The sequence below is a fragment of the Streptopelia decaocto genome (genome assembly GCF_964273445.1).
Source record: "Streptopelia decaocto genome assembly, chromosome: 8".
Lineage (NCBI taxonomy): Eukaryota > Metazoa > Chordata > Aves > Columbiformes > Columbidae > Streptopelia > Streptopelia decaocto.
Genome location: NC_138662.1, coordinates 8,425,690 through 8,444,821, shown reverse-complemented (window position 1 = coordinate 8,444,821; position 19,132 = coordinate 8,425,690). Strand labels below are relative to the sequence as shown.

The following is a 19,132-nucleotide window of genomic DNA, read 5'->3' as shown; positions in this document are numbered from 1 at the left end:
CTTTAGCATGCGGCTCAGTTGCACTCATCTAGTGACTTCATTATCTTTAACTCCGTCAGAGCTCTAGACCAGCAAAATCATAAGCCAACGATCGATGCCAAACTGGCACTCACTGCCATTTAGATGGAATGCTTGAGCCATGCAGCCTTTCTTTTCTCAATGGTGGTACCTACCACCATCAATTGTTCAGTAGATATTCTGTTTGAAATGCTTTGCTAGGCAGGACAAAACAAATTGGGACAAATTAAAGCATTATCCCTTGAATTTGACTGTATGTTTTTGTTTGCATCTAATGAAATGCTCCATTTCTTGTATAAACAGATCTTCTCATTGTAGAACCCATTCTATACATATGAATTACTTCACTTCCTTTTACAGCATATGTTAAGAATGTAGTGCTAAACACAAGAAGGTTGCCACCCTCAAAAACTTGGGATGATTCAGTGAGTGCTAGATCTTTCCATTTCAGGTCACTCATTTACTGGGAGTGGTATTCAGCTACAATGTGCAGAGGCAGCATGGAAAGCTTTCTGCCTTTAGGAGAGTTGGTTTACCAAGGAAGCACGAAAACTATCTGTTTTGAGAGCCCCTATATACACCCTCACTAATAACTAAATTCAGCAGTTGATGGGACCAGTGATGTGTCTTTTTTTTAAATATTATAAATGCACAGGAAAATAAAAGGGAAAAGTATAATATAGATAGTCTGCACTTCTTTCATGCTAGGAGAGGACAAAGAGGTAAGGAACAGTTCTCAGGCTGCGTGAAAGCCATGGAGACTCCAGTGTTGTGGTACAGGTTAAAGCGAAAAGACCTTTCTCACTTCCCCAGGATGCACAATTTATTTCAAAGGATGACACATAAAATCACTGTTAGTTTTTATTGTCATCATGATAGTAAGATCAGGTCAATAGTCACACCAACGTTCAATGGTGAGTCAGCATGCGAATGAAAATGAACTACTTGTAGAACTCTGTCCCTTTAACAGTTGGGCATTTTCCATTGTCTAGTTTGAGCAATCTCCAACTTTTTACAGGTCAAAATGTTTAATGTTGCATCAATGATTTGCTTTAGAGCCATTTAAAATTGTTCAGTAGTAGATATGGCCCAATCCCGTCCCCACTTGAGCCCAGCAGGAACAGGAGAGGTGAACAGTTTTAACATCAAAGTCAAATAAACTGTTCTTTTAACAAGAAACGCACTATCAGCTGTCTCCAATATTCTTGACATTCTGCATTCATGGCATTGAGTTACACTCAGATCATATGGAAAAGCGGTATCATGAGAATCCAGCCACACTGCCAGTCTTGACCATCTTTTATGTGACTGTGGGTTTGTTTTATTTTGTTTTTGCAACATTTTTTAAAAGATAAAAAGTCAAGTTAATTCTTACCTCTTAAAGGAGCCCATTGTAAGTAACTTGTTCATCACAGCCCCTTCAACCTCCCCAAAAAAGTAACCAGTCTGTAAGGGGAAAATGCAAGAAACTACCAAAAGTTAGATAAATGCAAAACAACGCAGGATGCAATTTAAAGTGGCATATTCTAGGATCTGACAAGAGTGGCTTTGACAGTTACATAGATAGGTTTTCAGGACTACCGCTACATAAAAACTGAAGAGGACTTCACAGTCATGGCAAGTTACAGGGATTACATTATTACCCCTGAGCAGATGTGAGAGCTTATACAATATATTGAGGTACATTATATAACATCTAATATCAGAAATAAAAGCAATCCAAACCTAAAGCTTGTAAAGAAAATACACTAATCTGATCACAAAGCCTTGTGATTAAAATATGACTTAAAAAAAAAAAAATATAAACAGGTTGTGAGAGGATTTCATAAACATTCATAAAAAAGCATTGTTTATAATTCCTGCATGACCTGTTTAAGGAGCTGGAACAGTACATTTCATCAATCCTATAAATTTTAACTCCATTCAGAGTCATTTAATACTTAAAACCACTCAGCCTGATGAATTACTCATTTTTTCCTTGTTCAGTAAATGTGGACTAATAAAAATAAATCTCTGTTGAGAAAACAAACATTCATGTTATGACTATGGTATGTAATATGGAAGTGACTCCATCATCCACAGCCATTCATATGGCATTGGAAAATCTTGCATGTACAGCATTTTTCTAGCTTGGGAAGCCATTTTTTATTTTAGAGCCTCAACTCCCAGCAGGATTGGGTATGTTCTCTGCATTGTTTAAAGGGAGAAATCCCACAATTTATGGGGGGGAAAGGGCACTACACTCTCAGATTGCATGGATTCCATAGGTTTTGTATGAACTAAACCCCAATTCCATTACAAGGAACTTAGCTGACCTCAAGTATGCACCTGGGAGCTCACAGGCAGAAAAGTTACAGCCCTAGCCAAAAAAGGCAAAAAGGCATTCCTCCACCTAAAAAGCAAGTATTGCTTTTTTTTTTTTTTACTTAGGGGAAACTTGGAACATTTTCCAAAACATGTGGGTGTATAAAGTCTCCTAGAAACAAGAGGAACATTTGTAGTTTATATGACTAAAAATACTAGCTTCAATAGCCCTTAGCTGACTGATGAAGAAAGATCATCCTAACCATTGGAGAGGCAGTCAATGTCAAAAAGCACAAACCATAAATGACTAGTATAACCTTAGATAGCAATAAACCTGATTTATCAAGTTGTGCTTCAGTCTTATAAAGACATTTTAGTGACAGTTCTCTCCACAAAAGCTCCATTTGTAAATGCTAGTTCTCCCTCAAAGCAGTAACATCCAGATGATACATATATATATATATATATATTTTTAATACATTAGAATTTAGTTGCAATTCAGGTGAAGAATTACACTATGCTGAACAGGATTCTTGGAGCAGTTCGGGTCATTTTTGGAAAGTCCATAGTGCAGAAGCAATCCCAGACAGGTGAGCAATTGATAACGCTTCATCCCACTTCCCTACTCCTTTCCCTATCCCCAATATATATAGAGTGTACATGTACATACACATATAAAATAAATAAAGATATCACAATATAATTAACATCATATTACTCTAGCATTATAAAAATATGGAGACAACTTTGTTATTCATCTTAGGCTTAGATCTGTCATAATTAATGGTTGAGCTGAACAGCAGTTAAACACATAAATATTTTTAAGGAGCTACCAGTGCTGAATATGGCAGAACCAGGTATGCCAGGTAGGGCAGAACCACCCATTTGTCTTGTTCCATGAAATGGTAAGAAGGTTTCCTCCTTATGTGTTTTAAGAAGCAGTGGCATAGGAGCAAGAATCTGCAGATATTGCCAGTGGCTATTTCCTGACCTTCCATCAGCACCATGTGATTCTTGCTGGTTTTCCCCCAGCACCCAGGAAAGAGTAGCGCAAGCAGAACCTTTGGACTCACATATGCTGGATGTTTTATGAATCCATAAGTAGGAATCAACATCTCTTCAAAGAAATTAAAAACTAGGTCGTAACACATTTCTAGCCTAGTTCTGGTCCAACAGTTGTTCATATTATCACTATATTCTTCACAGGAATATGTAGTAGCTAGTATCAGGTAACATACCAAAGGGAAAAACCTCTTCCAAATCATATTTAGTGGTTGTAGTGGGTGTAGTGGTTTGCTACCAACTAGCAAATCAGTTACACAAATCACAGTTTAGTATCTGTGAATAATAACAACAACAGGGGGAATAATGAGACAAAAATGTTTCAAATGTAACAAGATTATATTCTACAATGAATTTGTTTTTTTAGGTCATTGCTCAGCTAAGTAGAAAATAGAGATTCAATAGATACAGGGGAAAAAAAAACCCAAAACAAACAGCTGCTTCTAACATAATGTAGTTAATATTTAAGCATTTTTAGTTCATGTTATTTTATGTGTGCATCCTGGAACTATATTCAGAACATGACTGACATTGCAAAGGGATGGAAGCAATAAATTTAATAAAGTAAAACAAAGTTAGCCATTTTAGTGCTCAGATTTGTATATAAGAAGACATCATGAAGAATGACTACCACATGAGACAGTCCAGCATGCTTAACAGTTAATGCTCTAATACCCATCAGAAGGATAATAGTTTCAGAAAAAATTGTATTTCCCTTGTACATTAGTTGCTAATAAACTTTTCAAAGTCTCAACCAAAATGGAGCAGGAGAGGGATCACAAGGAAACCTGCAATTACTTTTGTGCTGTGCAAAGGTGAAAAGTATCTGTCTCTTTTTACTTTCAGAATTGTCAGATATAAAGTTGCGATAATTAGAGCTTGTAAATTAAAAGTAAAGCTCAGCTTCGCTTCTTTTTTGCTATTCACTTAAAGTTTTTATCTCCTCTTCAGTCACTCTTCCAAGTCACCCGAAGCTCTTTCCAATAGCTGTTTCTCAGTAACCAGCCCAGTCATATCAAATTTAATTCACCAGAAGGCTAAGTAGGAGTATGGGTATTTCTATTCACAATCCCAACACATAAAAGAAATTCAACTTCATACAATGCTGGCATAACTGGGGCACCATCCCAGCAGTTTTCAGACAAAAGTTAAGGAAAATGGTGGTGGTTTCTTCGTAAGGTTCCCAGGATTGACCAATTATATATTCATTTTTCCAGTATTTTTTTCCATAAAGTCAAAGAAAATTAATGTTTTGACTTATCTTATTAATCACAATCCTTGTCCTCTCTGTTGTGATGCTGAGTGCTTAGTTTTAATCCTTCAATGACTGTAATGCACTTCAGAAAACAAACTCCTTAGCTAACAGCTCCGTAAAATTTCATTATCTCAAGTTTGAACATAAAAGCTCTGTGTCCCCAGAGTCCTCCCTCCCTCCCCAGCCCTTCCATGTGGCAAAAATGTCACAGGGAATATTTTTCCTTGGGGTAAAAATGTTTATGGAAGACAGACAACTCTGCAGCAAAGAAAAGCCCTTTAAGAGAACATTTATGAGTTTCAGAGGAGAGCCTGCCCCAGCATTCTATGTTGATGGATTTTGTTTTAATTTTATGTTACTAATTCCTTAACATTTTAAGATAGTGGCCTACTTAAAAAATAGGTAAGTTTAGATAAATAAGTTATATGAGTTATATGAGAAGATTAAATAAAAATCTTTCACTTACCTGTCCATAGTCTTCAGACACTAAAATAAACCCATTGTTATCTATTAGATAACAGTTGATTGCCTGAAAAATAATATAATACAATTTTCATTTGTTTATTTTATGATATAGCAAAAAGTTAATTACTTAATTTACTCTAATTCCAAGTGACTTCTAAATGTGTAAAGCCTTCAGGATGTTATAATGGCTTACATAACTTCTAAGTGAATGTATTCTCAACTTATAGGATGTTTTCTTATTTAATTTTTATGCATTTGATTAATGCAAAAAACTCCCAAAGATGTGCACAGAAAGGGAGGAGATATAATTATTATTAAAAAAAAAAAAAGAAAATAACAAGGTCAATGTTTTTATAATCCGTAAGTTTTCCTTATAACTCCATTTCCAAAGGCACAGGACTTTGTTGCTCCTGATGGCTTCTCCTGTGTTTGGGGAAAAACATCAGCACAATGTCATTACCCTAATGATGTATTAATGAAAACACAGTGTCAGCCTGGAGGACCAACAGGGGATCAGGTAATATTTTTTAATTTGTTCATTGGGGGATGGGACCAGAAACTTCTGTAAAACAGGCCCCACAGGTCTCCTAAAACGTTTCAAATTGTGTTTTTAATTGGGAACTGGATTTAGAGGTACAACTGTTAGCTTTTCGTAGGTCAGACATACAAACTGTATAAAACAAGGTAAACTCAAATCAGTGCTTCTCTCCATAGCTGCATGCACTGTTTTAACCTCAAGCGAATTACTTGCTACAGGCAAAGTTTTAATTACTGTGCTTCAGAATTTAAACATAAGGTTCTACTCAAACCGTGATATAACTGTTTCTCTTCAGTATTGCTAAATACCTACCTCAGCGTTAAACCTTTAACATATTTCTATTGTTGGTCTAAATCAGCAAACATTTTGTAACTGTTTTTTGAATTTTCTGTAGCATTTGTGTAAAAAAATGTAGGATGTCTTCCAATATAGGAATCATCATGGCTTTAGTTTTAATTCAAAATCTTTCCTCCTGCAAATGGACTGCACAGAGAGAAGACAAAATATGTTTTCTGCCACACTCTGCAAATCTAGCAAAATCTCTGCAGTTATAGAGAGGAAAGCAGTTCTGTGGCATAGTAGGTGTGCATGATGTTGTGATTTTTCATGAGATGCCCAGAGGTGTCTGATTCTCATTCTGGTGATGTATCAGTACTGTTCTGTGGGGCTGAAGAAGAGCAGAGAATTGCAGAAATTATGGCTTGAAGTTTAATTTTTAAAAAGGCCAAGAAGCCCCAATCAGGCAAAAGTTTGGGATGAACATCGTTCCCTAACACAAAGTCATGATTTTCATTCTAATAGAAGAACCTAAACTACAGGCACCCCCAGTGACAGAAAACTCACCAAAAATGAAGTTGAAACAACCCGTTTCCAACCTTTGATCTGCTAGAAAGCCAAAAATTGGCAAACACAATGTGAAAAGCCGACGATGCTGGCAAAGAATCGAGGAGAGCTAATGCATTCGGAAGAGGCAGATACTTAACCTCAATGCTTTGTGAAAGGTGGAATTTCAGAAGCAGACTGTAATGCCAGAACACTGCTCTCCCCAAAGTCAATCATAAACCTCCCACTAACTTTATTAGGAGAGGAGCTAAATCAATACAGAGCTCTTTTGAGGATACATATTTTCAGTCCTCATGCATGAAACATATCTAAAGATAGTGCTTTAGAAACAATATTTCTCCACAGTGCAGAAAATAAATAAAAGTAGTTATGCTGGACAAGAAAGAGTGTAGGCTTAATTTCATAGTTTATGGATTATATGCAGCTGGGAAAACACTGCCTCGGTTCGATAACTAGTGGCCATGTCTCAAATTTCTAAGCCATAGTCACTCACTAGCATTGTTCAGAATTTGAAAAGATACTAACATTTTAGCATTATTATTGGAAACAAGCATAACACAATAAGAGGAATCTGTATCTTTTTTGAGGAATGTGAAGATAACAGGGTTTCTATCTCAATCTGTTTAAGAAACATTAACAAGGGAAAAATTTTCATTCAGGACCATTCATACACCTACTTGCCAGCAAGATAAATAACTTTCAATATTAGCACTACATTAAGGAAACAGTTTGTAAATTAAACTTAGCACTGACAAAGGACAGTGGGGTGCACTTCCAATTGGTTAGCAGATCTCAAATGGATGATTTCAGATACAAGATTATTGCATGGGATAATAGCATTTGCATACACTAGAGCTGTGTGAAAGAGGTTTAATTCACAAGGTTTCACAGGTATTGGAAATGAACTATGCACAGGTTTGCCCAAAGGTTCAAGATCAGTGAACTTCAGATTTCAAGGGGAAAGTTCCATAGCTGGGTAGTCCCTGAGCTTGTAAAACAGAGTAGGCATGAACTCCAGAATAAACACAGCAAGAATGTTGACTGAGGTCTGAGAATACATTTGAATTACAGTAGCTTTGATCCAGTTCAGTTTCTCTATGTATTTTTCACAGCTCAAATATATAATAACAGTAATGGAATGTAATATCGGTTAAGAAAGCAAAAACAAAAAAGAAAGAAAACAGAACATTAAAATAAAAAGTGAGACATCAAGAAGACAAGAAGAAATGAGTAAATTCAAAGCTCTCAAAGGAAAAAAACAAAAAACAAAGGATAAACTAATTCTCTGTATGACTATTGTGCCAATCTATTTGCATTCATGTCTTAAAACTTATAAATACTTTAATTTACACCATAACTGTTAGCAGATATTTTCTTGCCATTGAGAAAAGACAGCTGCGAAAGTTAACAGACTCAACAGAGGAGCTGGGACATTTGATTGAGTCCTATCAACAGTATATTCTGTGATTGAAAATAAAAGTTTGGAATCAAAATCACCAAGGTTCACACCATTACTAAATATCTCCATATTCTTACATGGCTCCTGCTGGTATCAAGTGAAAGTAGCTGAGAAACTGCATTTTCTTTGCATGTGGATATAATAGCAAAAGAAGTTCTGCATTAATATTTAGGAAAGTATATGACTAGTATTATTAACTGCCAATGTGATAAAGAGGAGAGTGGATTGTTTCTAGCTGTACCCTCTTGGAACCTTTAGCAGTGTGTACTTGCTCCTTAGTAAGGACAGACCAAAATCATTTTTCAGTAATGATATTATGCTTGTTTTGATGAAGTAGTTGGACACTTTGCAGCATAGAACGTGTTTAAGACAATAAATTACATAATATTACTATTCTATCACAAAAACTATTCCAAATAAAATAAGTCATCTCTGCCTAGTTTTTAATCCCAAAAAGCTTGGCAGCTGAGGCTAAACAAGGAGGAGATTTTATACAGCACTCTAACTCTACCCAGCCTACCTCCTCAAGTTGTTTGGTAGTGACTGGAAACTCACTGACTAAAATATTTAAAGCTACTGTAAGTAATTCAGGGTAAAGCTTACATGCTAAGTCTATAGCAAGCTACAGTAAAGCCAGGCCACAAAACTTAGGTAATTAACAGATCTATTCTATAGATCTTTTTCAATAGATGCTTGATCACTGTTATGAGAATGGGGTAATAAATGTTATGGACTCACCTTAACATTGGTTAATATGCAAATGACAGCCTGGAATTTGGGCTCAGTAAGCACTTTCATGCACACCTAGATGGAATCTAGTTTGTTTTTCATTACTTCATATTTGGAAAAAAATTACTTAAATGATACAAGCTTCAAATGGAAGAGTCTGTATGTTGTTATAGCTAGAAATGCAAGAGATATGTTGACTCATATGGTCCATTTCATTGCCAAAGATGGCATGATCATCAGGCCTTTGTGTTTTGGCTCACTGCAAATTTTATGTTCTATGATTTATTACTATCGCTATCTTCGAACTATTAGATCCCAGAGTCCTAATAGATGAATTATAGTTTCTTGTAAGTTTTGCTGATTTGGTATGCTGAAGAAGTTAGTGTTCCACTCTTACAATTGCTGATGTTTTAAGTTCTGCCTTTCTCTCTGGAATGTTTTTCATAATCCAAGTCTCATATAGAGCAGACACGTATTTTTTAAAAGATTACCACTGCACCTATGTCATGGACTCACTTTTCAATAAAACACATTTCAATGTCACAGTATATGAGGTTGTGAAGTAGAATCCTAGAAGTGAGTTTGCTAGGAATGATGATGTACCTTTTAAACTTGTAAATTAATTTACACAAAAGTAACAAAAAAATGAAATAACTTTTTTTTTTGCCTTAAACAACTAAATCTCCAGTACAATAATGGTGAATGTTAGAAAGCACTTCTCAAACACATTGGTGAACATTTTTTTTACCACAGTTATTTAAAGTTTTGAATTACCTATCCTCAGGAAATCCCAACTCTGTTAACTTTCACTACAGGAAACATAACACAATACTTTATGCAACTATTATTGTTATTTTTTTAATGTCCTGAACAAACTTGGAAAACTTGAAATACATTAACACAGGGCAAGCAGCACCTCTGTGATAAGAGGTGGGAGTCTATTTCAAATGCTGTGACTGTCAGAGAGTGACCGGTAGGGCAAGACTGTAAGAAAGATGAGACAGCAGAGAAGACAGAAGACCTTGGAATACCACAAATAATGTATGCAGGTCCCTATTGTAAAAAGTAGCAACACAAACTTTTGAGAACTTGAAGATACTCAGAAGAAAAGGCTTCAGAGAAAAAGAGACGAAAAGGCATTGTTGAAACACCAGAGTCTACAATGGTGGGGGTAACTGCTCAGGTTTTCATGGTTTGCTGTGAGTACTATAAGTTACGCTTTGTTGAAAGGGTTGTAAAAACTAACGCTGCACTGTCTGCTGACTCTTGGTGATACAGATACCAGCTTTCCGGAAAACAACAAAGCATGAATAAAACATGGAATAAAACTGTATTAAAAGTTTTTAACTCTATAAAAAACACGCTATCATATTTTAAAAAAGATCGCAAAAACATTGCATAGGCATGAATTACAGAACCAAACAGGGTCTTGACTTTTATGTATGTTTTGAAGCAATTCTTCTGGCCACTTTATTAAAAGTATCATACAAATACTGCCTGCAGTGTTTATTTCCAGATGTATGAGTTTACATTTTATCATAATTCATATAGTTTGTTCAAGCACAGATTATCAGATGATCCAGATCCCTCCACACCATTCATTCAGCTTAGAGACAACACACATGTTATCAGTAATATTTTTTAAGTCACTAATAAAAACTAGATAATACAATATCTCAAATCCAACTCTGATTTTGTAGAACCTTGTTTGCCTAATTCCTATCCATTGTGGTCTGTGCTTTGTCATGCATGTTTTAATTAATTTAACCTGTAGTACATTGGTTGCTTAACCAAAATATCATATGGTATGTCAAACTCTTTGCAAAGATCTATTCATAAGATATCAAACCCACTATTTTTATCTACCAAAGTAAATTACATAAAAAGCTACTTTGGCAAGTTCAGTAAGTCAAATTAATTGAATTTACTCTTTTTTGAAAAAATTTCTGAAGTGCTATTTATGTATTAGTGCTGCCTAGATTGAACTCTGAATTCACATCTAATTCTAGCATGAACTTGAAAGATTAGCTTCTAAAACAAACAAAAGAGTAGTAAAAAATTGCCTTAGAACATCTTCAAATGGTTTCCAAAGTTAGATTCACAAAGCACAAGTCATCACAATGAATCTATGCAGTATTGTCAACCTCACTATCTAAACAGTATAATATCATAGAAAATTATTTCAATTTACACCAGGAGATTAATTTAGTTTAAATATCTCACTGTACATTATTATCAGCTTTAGGTTCTATTGTAGTAGAGATATAAATGGGATAAAATCTGTTACATACTTACTTCATCATCACAACTTATCGCACATCTGCCATCGAGAGATGCACACTAGAGAGAATATAAAAAAATGATAAAATAATTTAATTTCTACTTTGATGATTACAAACTATGACTTTCTAAAATTAAACATGAACACAATTAAAAATAAGCTGATATTGATTACTTTTTCACGTGACAGAAATTGTTCTAAAAATGACTAGGAAAGTTTTAAATTCACTGATCCTGTTCTGCTCCTGTCCGCAGAGAAAGGGTACATTCACATGGCAACAATTTCAACTGTTTTAAACACCTTCATCTCCCCCCTGTGTTGGAAGCTTGAAGACCATTTGTAGGAACAAATACATGATTTTCCAAAAGAGGAGGGTTAGGACCTGCATTTTAAGGGTTAGTCTCTGAAACAGTACAGATCCAATCTATTCCCAAATTAGGGATGGCATCTCCTAATCCTTAGAAAGTACATGATTATCCTCTTCAATGACCACAAACTCTATATCTTGAACATTTTAGGTACAGTTTATTGAAGACCATAAATGCCAAGCAAGATTCTGTAATCTAGTTTTGTTAATTAATCTATATGATACTTCACTTACTGAATGTTAGAAAATATGCATATAATCACATGAAGAGTTGGAAAGCTCTTGTGGATTCTATGACAAAGAAAATTTCAATTTAAAATATACCTGTCTGCTTGCAGTCCAAAATTTCCTCTGGAAAAATTCAAGTTTCATCTGGATACCTACAGCTGGGAAACACACAAAAACACTGTGTTAATTTTAAATAATATTTCAAAGGAATTTTAATCAGGAGAAAAAGAGACCTAAAATAAAAATGGAAAGTAAGCCCAAAAAATAACAAACCACAAATAATTAACTTGAAGACATCACACAGTCACATTTTAGATAATTTACAGCTTCGTTAAACATGAAAATATTGCTAATATAATGTGAAGAATACACAAGGCAAACACTATTCAAATAACATATATCTCCATAACTAACATAAGAGAAGCGCAAACTGCTCACAACTACATGAAGATGTGCTGAAACTATGTTAAAATGTTGGTTAACATTTCAAGTCATCATTTGTTATTTGATCCGTGTATCATCCATGAATTATCAGTGGGATGCAAGAAGCCTATTTCAAACATCAAAAACTTTAAAAAACTGAAATTAAGAGCATTATGTGCAATTATGTCAAATGAAATTATCTGAAAACTGTGACAGGTTTTATTTTATTTTTTTTTAATAAAGGACAATAATGATAATAAATTGTATTTGTTTTTAAGCATGATTCATCAAGATATCCCTGGTTTAAATTATATATTTTTCATTACCTCAGTATTTTTCACTACCTTAGTAAATCTAAACTACAAAATACTGGTACAGAGCCATATCAATATATTAAAATACAATAAATTCCATTACAGAATCACAGAATGTTAGGGATTGGAAGGGACCTCGAAAGATCATCTAGTCCAATCCCCCTGCCGGAGCAGGAACACCCAGATGAGGTTACACAGGAAGGCGTCCAGGTGGGTTTTGAATGTCTCCAGAGTAGCAGACTCCACAACCCCCCTGGGCAGCCTGTTCCAGTGCTCTGTCACCCTCACTGAGAAGAAGTTCCTTCTCAAATTTAAGTGGAACCTGGTTGTCACCGAGAAGAGCCTGGCTCCATCCTCCTGACACTCACTCTTTACATATTTATAAACATTAATGAGGTCACCCCTCAGTCTCCTCCAGGCTAAAGAGACCCAGCTCCCTCAGCCTTTCCTCATAAGGGAGAAGCTCCACTCCCTTGATCATCTTTGTTGCCCTGCGCTGGACTCTCTCCATCAGTTCCGTGTCCTTCTGGAACTGAGGGCCCAGAACTGGACACAATATTCCAGGTGTAGTCTCACCAGGGCAGAGTAGAGGGGGAGGAGAACCTCTCTGACCTACTAACCACCCTCCTTCTAATACACCCCAGGATGCCATTGGCCTTCCTGGCCACAAGGGCACAGTGCTGGCTCATGGTCATCCTGCTGTCCACACTTCAGTGATAAGTCTCCATAATTTAGAGATGATTTGATATGCCATGGCTGGCCTTTTTAAAGCACCTGTCAAAGCAACTTTTGATTAAGCATTATTTTTGTTCTTTCAAACTATCAACAAAAGTGGAATAAACATTAAGGAAGAATTAAAACTATTGTTGTGCCATAATGAAGTTATGTGCATCTACAAATTTGAGCAGGATGTTGGACTAGATGACCTCAGGAGATCCTTCCCAATCTAAATGATCTTATGATTCTAAGATTTAAGTGTAAACGTTTTATAGAAAAGTGCTAAACACAGCCCAGAATCTTCCTTAAACAAAAAGAAAGTGAATATTTACTGAAGGTTTTCTCATGTCTGGTATAAAGTCCTTACCACATGAAAGAGATTCTTAAACATTAACAAGATAATTATGACAAAGCTCATCTGTAAAAGATCCCATGTGCATGTTTTAATGAGTTGTACAATGGAATGCTGTAATATAAAGAGAATTGAAATAGGACTAATGAAGATGCACTTCATGAAGATGAGAGGAGGCAGGCAGCTGCAGTTCTGTTTTCATGGTATTAGCTCTAAGAATTTTGATGTTTTCTTCGACAGACTGTGAGGGGAAATAAAAGACAGTAAGAAATAGTGGGCTTACTCCCACTAGAGCAGATTCCCATGAATCCAGCATTATTAATTTAGTTACTGTCTTACTTACTTATTAAAAAAAAATCAGTTTATTTCTCTACCTAACTTTCAGAAGAGCTGTATCACTAACCTCTGAGGTACAACAGAAATGTATCTTAAACTTAGTATACTCCAGTCAAGATAAGACAATGTCATAGTGGCAAAATTTTAAGCATAGCACACAAGAGATTACCTATTATATTTCCTTTGTGAAATATTTCCTCAATTAGAGTTTTGTAATTCTTTCATTTGTTATTCAGTAATGAAGTGCTACATGACAGTTGGACTCGATGATCTTAAGGGTCTTTTCCAACCTAAATGATTCTGTGATTTGTACCTATGTTGCAGGACAGGAGGAGAAAACACAGGTCCTATAACCATGGTATGCTGAAAGCAACAATAGACATTTTCTTCAAAGAGTTGTATCTTAACATGAGATTTAATCTCACCAGTTTAGTTTCTTTACATTTTGTTCCTTGCACAGTTCCAAATAGGAATGTCCCTGTCACTGAATGAGTAACTTCTAAATATTCTATATCCTATGTAACGTATATGTAATAAACGGCAATTATGAATGTTTCCTACAATTCTGCTAGTAATTATTTGAATGGCTCTATATTCAGAAGAATTAACAGCATTAGTGTATGGGAAAATAATTTTCTTTTCAACTTCTGAGGTGATACTAAAGCATTTTTGCAGACTTTCTTTCCCTGAGCTTTTCAAGAACATTGTAATGTGCAGGATATTTTTTGGTTGGGTCATTTAAAGCCTTAAAAACTATTCAAATGCACTTTTAAAGGTTTTAGAACCAATACGTTCTTCTGAGCAATCCCTAGTCCTTCAGCATTTCAGAACTTCAGAACGAAAAGACTGTGCTTTGAGCTAAAGTAGCTTTGAGCTTTGAGCTACTTTAAATTTAAATCTATTTTTTTTTACAAACTGGCTACATGTGTAGGAAAAGGAAAAACTTCAGAATCATATATCCCATGTGACCAATTCCTTGTTTAGCCTCCCGAGTGTAATAGCGCTAAAATTTTTCTAAATATTGTTCAGCAAGGTATCTAGATAACACCCACATTTTAAATTAAAAAAAAAAAAAAAAGAAATGCAACAAACACTATAATTGATCTCTATATGAAAAATACTTTTAAAATTATGCTTCAACATTTGTAGGCTTGGTTCAATCAAAATGGCCAAGGGATACAAACTATTTTTCTTCAGACAGGAAAAAATGAGTAAGGATGAGGAGAAAAGGTTTTGTCTTCACTGCTGCATTTCCTTCATAATGTCACTAGAGTGGGTGGGCTGGACCTAGAGATACATAGGAGATTAACTAATGTGAGCTGACAGAGGGGTATAAAGGCTCTTTCTCCATGTAACACAAAATATATCATTTCAAATAAAAATTGCAAATCTAATTTCTTGTTTCAATCATATTATCAAATTTACTTAGGTGATTCCAAGAAATATCTTTAATGCTGCCTACAGAAAATGATTATTAACTCCCTGGGATTTATTTCCTTTGTTTAATAAAGTGGCTGCTATTGTGTAGTGTATATCCTATGAAACAACAGATGCTTGAGAATTACAAAGTTAAATTCTTGGCTCAGTTATAATTTTTGTTAAATAAGCACTTTACTTACACATTGATTCCATGGCTGAGGGTAATACTTCACTTTTTTAGTGAGATGCTTTGAGGACAGAAGTATTGGAAATTACTCAACTGCTACAGAGCTCAGGGCTCCTTAGTATCAAGGCAAACACGAAGGAAAACAACTACTCAGAAGAGATTAGGATTGTTTGTGCTCATTTCAAGATCTCCATGGATAAGCAAATGGAGAGAAAGAAAAGAAAAACCTTCCTCAACAAATTACTTCTGTGCAGAGGATTACAAGAGCTCTTGGGCTCTAAGTAAAAAGAATCATCTCCTACTTAAAATAAGAGAGGAAAATAGATTAGACTTATTTATTATATTTCAGGCAGAAGAGGAGCTGAATCTCCTTATAAACCTAGAAGAAGGATTCCAAATAAATAATTAAGGAAAAAACAGTAAAAGCTAAAAGGATTTCTATTCTGTGAAATATCTATAGAATGTTAGACTTCCAAAAAGCACTAGATAAGCAACATTAGAAAAACATCTTAATGTCTCTATTCTCTTTTCCCACAAAATACAGTGCAGACTAAGATTCTCATGCATAGAAAACATTCAACATTTGAAGGATATTTGAGCCTCCTATTTCTGATGGAATTATCTTAAATGAGGTTTAACTTGGCTTCAAAATAAGAATCTTGGAGACAGATTTGAAGAAGGATTATTTTTTTAATCTATACTACCTTTGTGTATTAAGCTTAGACTCCTTAAGATTCTCTTCTTTCTGCCTACTCATATTACCTATTATTATCTTTTAAAATATATAATAACTAAATGTGAAATATTCCAGAATACCTTTAACTACTTTTAAAAACTTGATTGCACTTCTTTTTGTTTATACTCTAAAATCTGTTTCGGTTCAAAAATCTATCTTCAGTTTTTAGCTTAGCTAGAGAATGAGATGCTGAACGTTACACCCCAATGTATAATACTGAGAAATAAACACCGTAACTACCAAAAAGTACCTCTAGTACAGATAAATGAAAGACTTCCACCACCAAAGATGATGCCTTTAAAAATACTTATTAAAGATACATTACATACTGCGATAAAAAAGAAAATATACAGACTTTTTCCCCCACTCAATTCCAAGAAGTCTTATCTAATAAATTAGAAGTATTCCAACACCCACACTCTTACAGTTATATAGTTATTCTCTAGTATCATCTAACATAGCTATATTCCCAGTGACAGCCATTCTTTCATCTCATGCAGGATACATAAAAAATATGAACGAGCATTCATGAAGCGTGCGCTTCCCAAACTGCTACTAATCCCAGTTTCAGTTTACTTGCACAGTAAAATTCAGTTCTAACCTTCCAAACTTCACACTTCATTCAGTTTCCTTCTTGATCTCAGTGATCTTTTCCATTCTACCCATAACTTACTCTTCTCACTCCAGTGCGTTTCTTCACTTGTTCTCTTCAAACAGAAGATCATAAGAATTGTATTTTAACATGAAAAAACATTGGTTTTATTATCCGGAATGTCTGAACCTGATTCAGACATCCAACCCCCAAAAATTTCATCCTAACAGTTTAAGTCTGGCTATTTTTTAATTTACTGAAAACATGAGCTTATAATTGGGAGTCTTGAGAAACCTCAATACCTAGTGGTGACACCAGCCATCTTCATAATGAACTGTTATAAGTAGCCTGCGATAAAAGAATAAAATTGACAAAAAGCTGTACCAAACTACTGAGTGGTTGTGCATCTTCTTCTGTTTTTCTTATAATGAAGCATAGCTCCTGCCCCAGTAAAAATAAAATATCAGTTATGCAATTGGATAAGATATTATTATTCACAAACTGTCCTCTGCAATATGGTGGTTTGGGTTTTTCTGCTGTTGTTTTAATATATTTTACTATTTTATTTGGTGAATATTTCTAATGTTCTTTACAACTTTTCTTGTAGCTTCTCCAACATGAAACCTTGTCTAACCCCACCATGTTTCTATTGTATATTTAGGTACCCTTAGACTGAAGCTGAAGCAGAAAGGGAGGAGATGTTGGGAGCCTGATGTGAGGCCAAGCTGAAAGGGGAGCAGGATGATGATTGCTGGGAGGCCAAAGTTCATCCAAACTCAAACCACTAGGGAAAGCTGACAAGCTTGGTTTGCAGCCAACCCCTGACAAACTGAACTGCAGAGGGCATTCTGTGAACATCATCATAAACCAGACTCCCTTTGACTCCCTGACACATATCTTCCTTGTCAAGGACTAATGAAGTAGCAGTAGGAGCGGGAGGAAACAGAAAAAGGATATAAATTGAGTGAAAACATAAAAAAACATAGATGCTGTTGACTGAAAGTCTTTTCAGGAGGCTTCACTGAGGAACTTGGAGGGAAACAGGTTATCTGTAGATTATCATTCAGACAGTTATGCTGTATTTCAAATTCTACAAGATAGCAGCTGATGTGCTGCCAACACACCAACAAAGGGCTCTCACAAAAATCTACTCATTTACCCCGTGATAAACTTCGTGTACCAGAAGCACAGCTCAAGGGAGCTACTTGGGAATCCATTTGTAATTTAAAAACAAAACCAGCCTCCTATAAACTGGGAGGGAGGTAACCACTTGGCATGCAAAATTACACTAAGTGCACTTTGCTGGAAAGATATTTACCTTGTTCCTGAGAAATACAAGGAGTACATTGATAGTACAAAATAGTGGTTCAAGCTGCATGATTTGAAGGGGGTGAGGTGGGGCATGGTGAAGCTTTGTCTGGTGTCTGGTGTATCCTCTCCATGACTTTTAGAAAATACCTGACACCTACTGACTCCTGGTTCATTCCATTACCAAAACAAGCAAAAAAAAAAAGCAAAGCAAAGAAAAAGTGGGTTGAGTAGTGTTTTTATTAGACTCAGAAATGCTTCAGTAGCATGCAGAAGGTAAGTCACAAAATAAGGAAAACTGTGCTGGTGGTAAAAATTTTAAAGAGAGTTCCTATGAACCTTGAGCATTCTTCCAGCATTCCCCTGCATGGCAACTAGTTTGACAAATATTTCTGAATTCTGATGGTACAGGAAGCATATGAAGACTGAAATCTGACCATAGTAACACTAAAATAATGAAGCAGGGATAGTATTTTAATAACTCCCTAACAATTTTTTAGTTTTATAGGGTTTTCTTGCTCATTTTTTGGCAATATTTAAGCACATGCCATGACTGAAATGAAAAATAAGACCAGTATATGTTTGTAATCACATTTATAAATCTTAAAGGAGGATCCATTACTTGTCAAGCTCTCAAGAAAAGTTTTACTTCTTACAGTTGAGGTCCTAGTTTACCTTAGCCACTATACCTTTCACATCTCAGTCAAACGCTGTGGTTTCAACTTTGCAATTAATGAATCCTAAGAACCACAAAGTTCAGACAAATATCCAGAAATTAGGGTACTTATCTGAACTCTTGGAGATTGTGACCAGATTCTCTTAGGAGATGTCAGGCTTTCTGCTTCCACTTTTAAATACAGCACATTTGAGTTTTGATAGTATTTTCCTTTTTTCAGACTTGTTCCTGGCTACTACCTAATCATGTTGACAAAAAAAGTCCATATCTACATATTTCAGCATTGTAGGAAAGGCTGAGTTCAGAAATGGGCAAAGCTTCTATTGCTCTTATTTCCAAAGAAGTTTATACCTCCCAAATCCAAATCAGGTCATAGCAGAATCTTAGCACAGAGAGGAGAGACTTACAGAATTCAACTCTTCCCACCTCCAGAACACACTGACTACCAACTGTTGCTCTATCCAGTTATCATTGTGGGTATGTGCATGCACACCAGGTCTCTGAATATAGGAAATCTCATTAG

General features: G+C 35.3%; 1 protein-coding gene across 1 annotated transcript in view; it reads right to left on the bottom strand.

The window, feature by feature from the left end:
- CACNA2D3 (calcium voltage-gated channel auxiliary subunit alpha2delta 3) overlaps positions 1-19,132 on the bottom strand; it is a gene marked incomplete at its 5' end in the record, with an annotated part of 433,227 nt that overhangs the window by 32,269 nt on the left and 381,826 nt on the right. The window contains 4 exons of the mRNA XM_082060048.1: positions 1,394-1,464; positions 5,106-5,168; positions 10,969-11,013; positions 11,646-11,707. Of these exons, the coding sequence (XP_081916174.1) occupies positions 1,394-1,464; positions 5,106-5,168; positions 10,969-11,013; positions 11,646-11,707 (241 nt within the window). The remainder of the gene's footprint in view (positions 1-1,393; positions 1,465-5,105; positions 5,169-10,968; positions 11,014-11,645; positions 11,708-19,132) is intronic.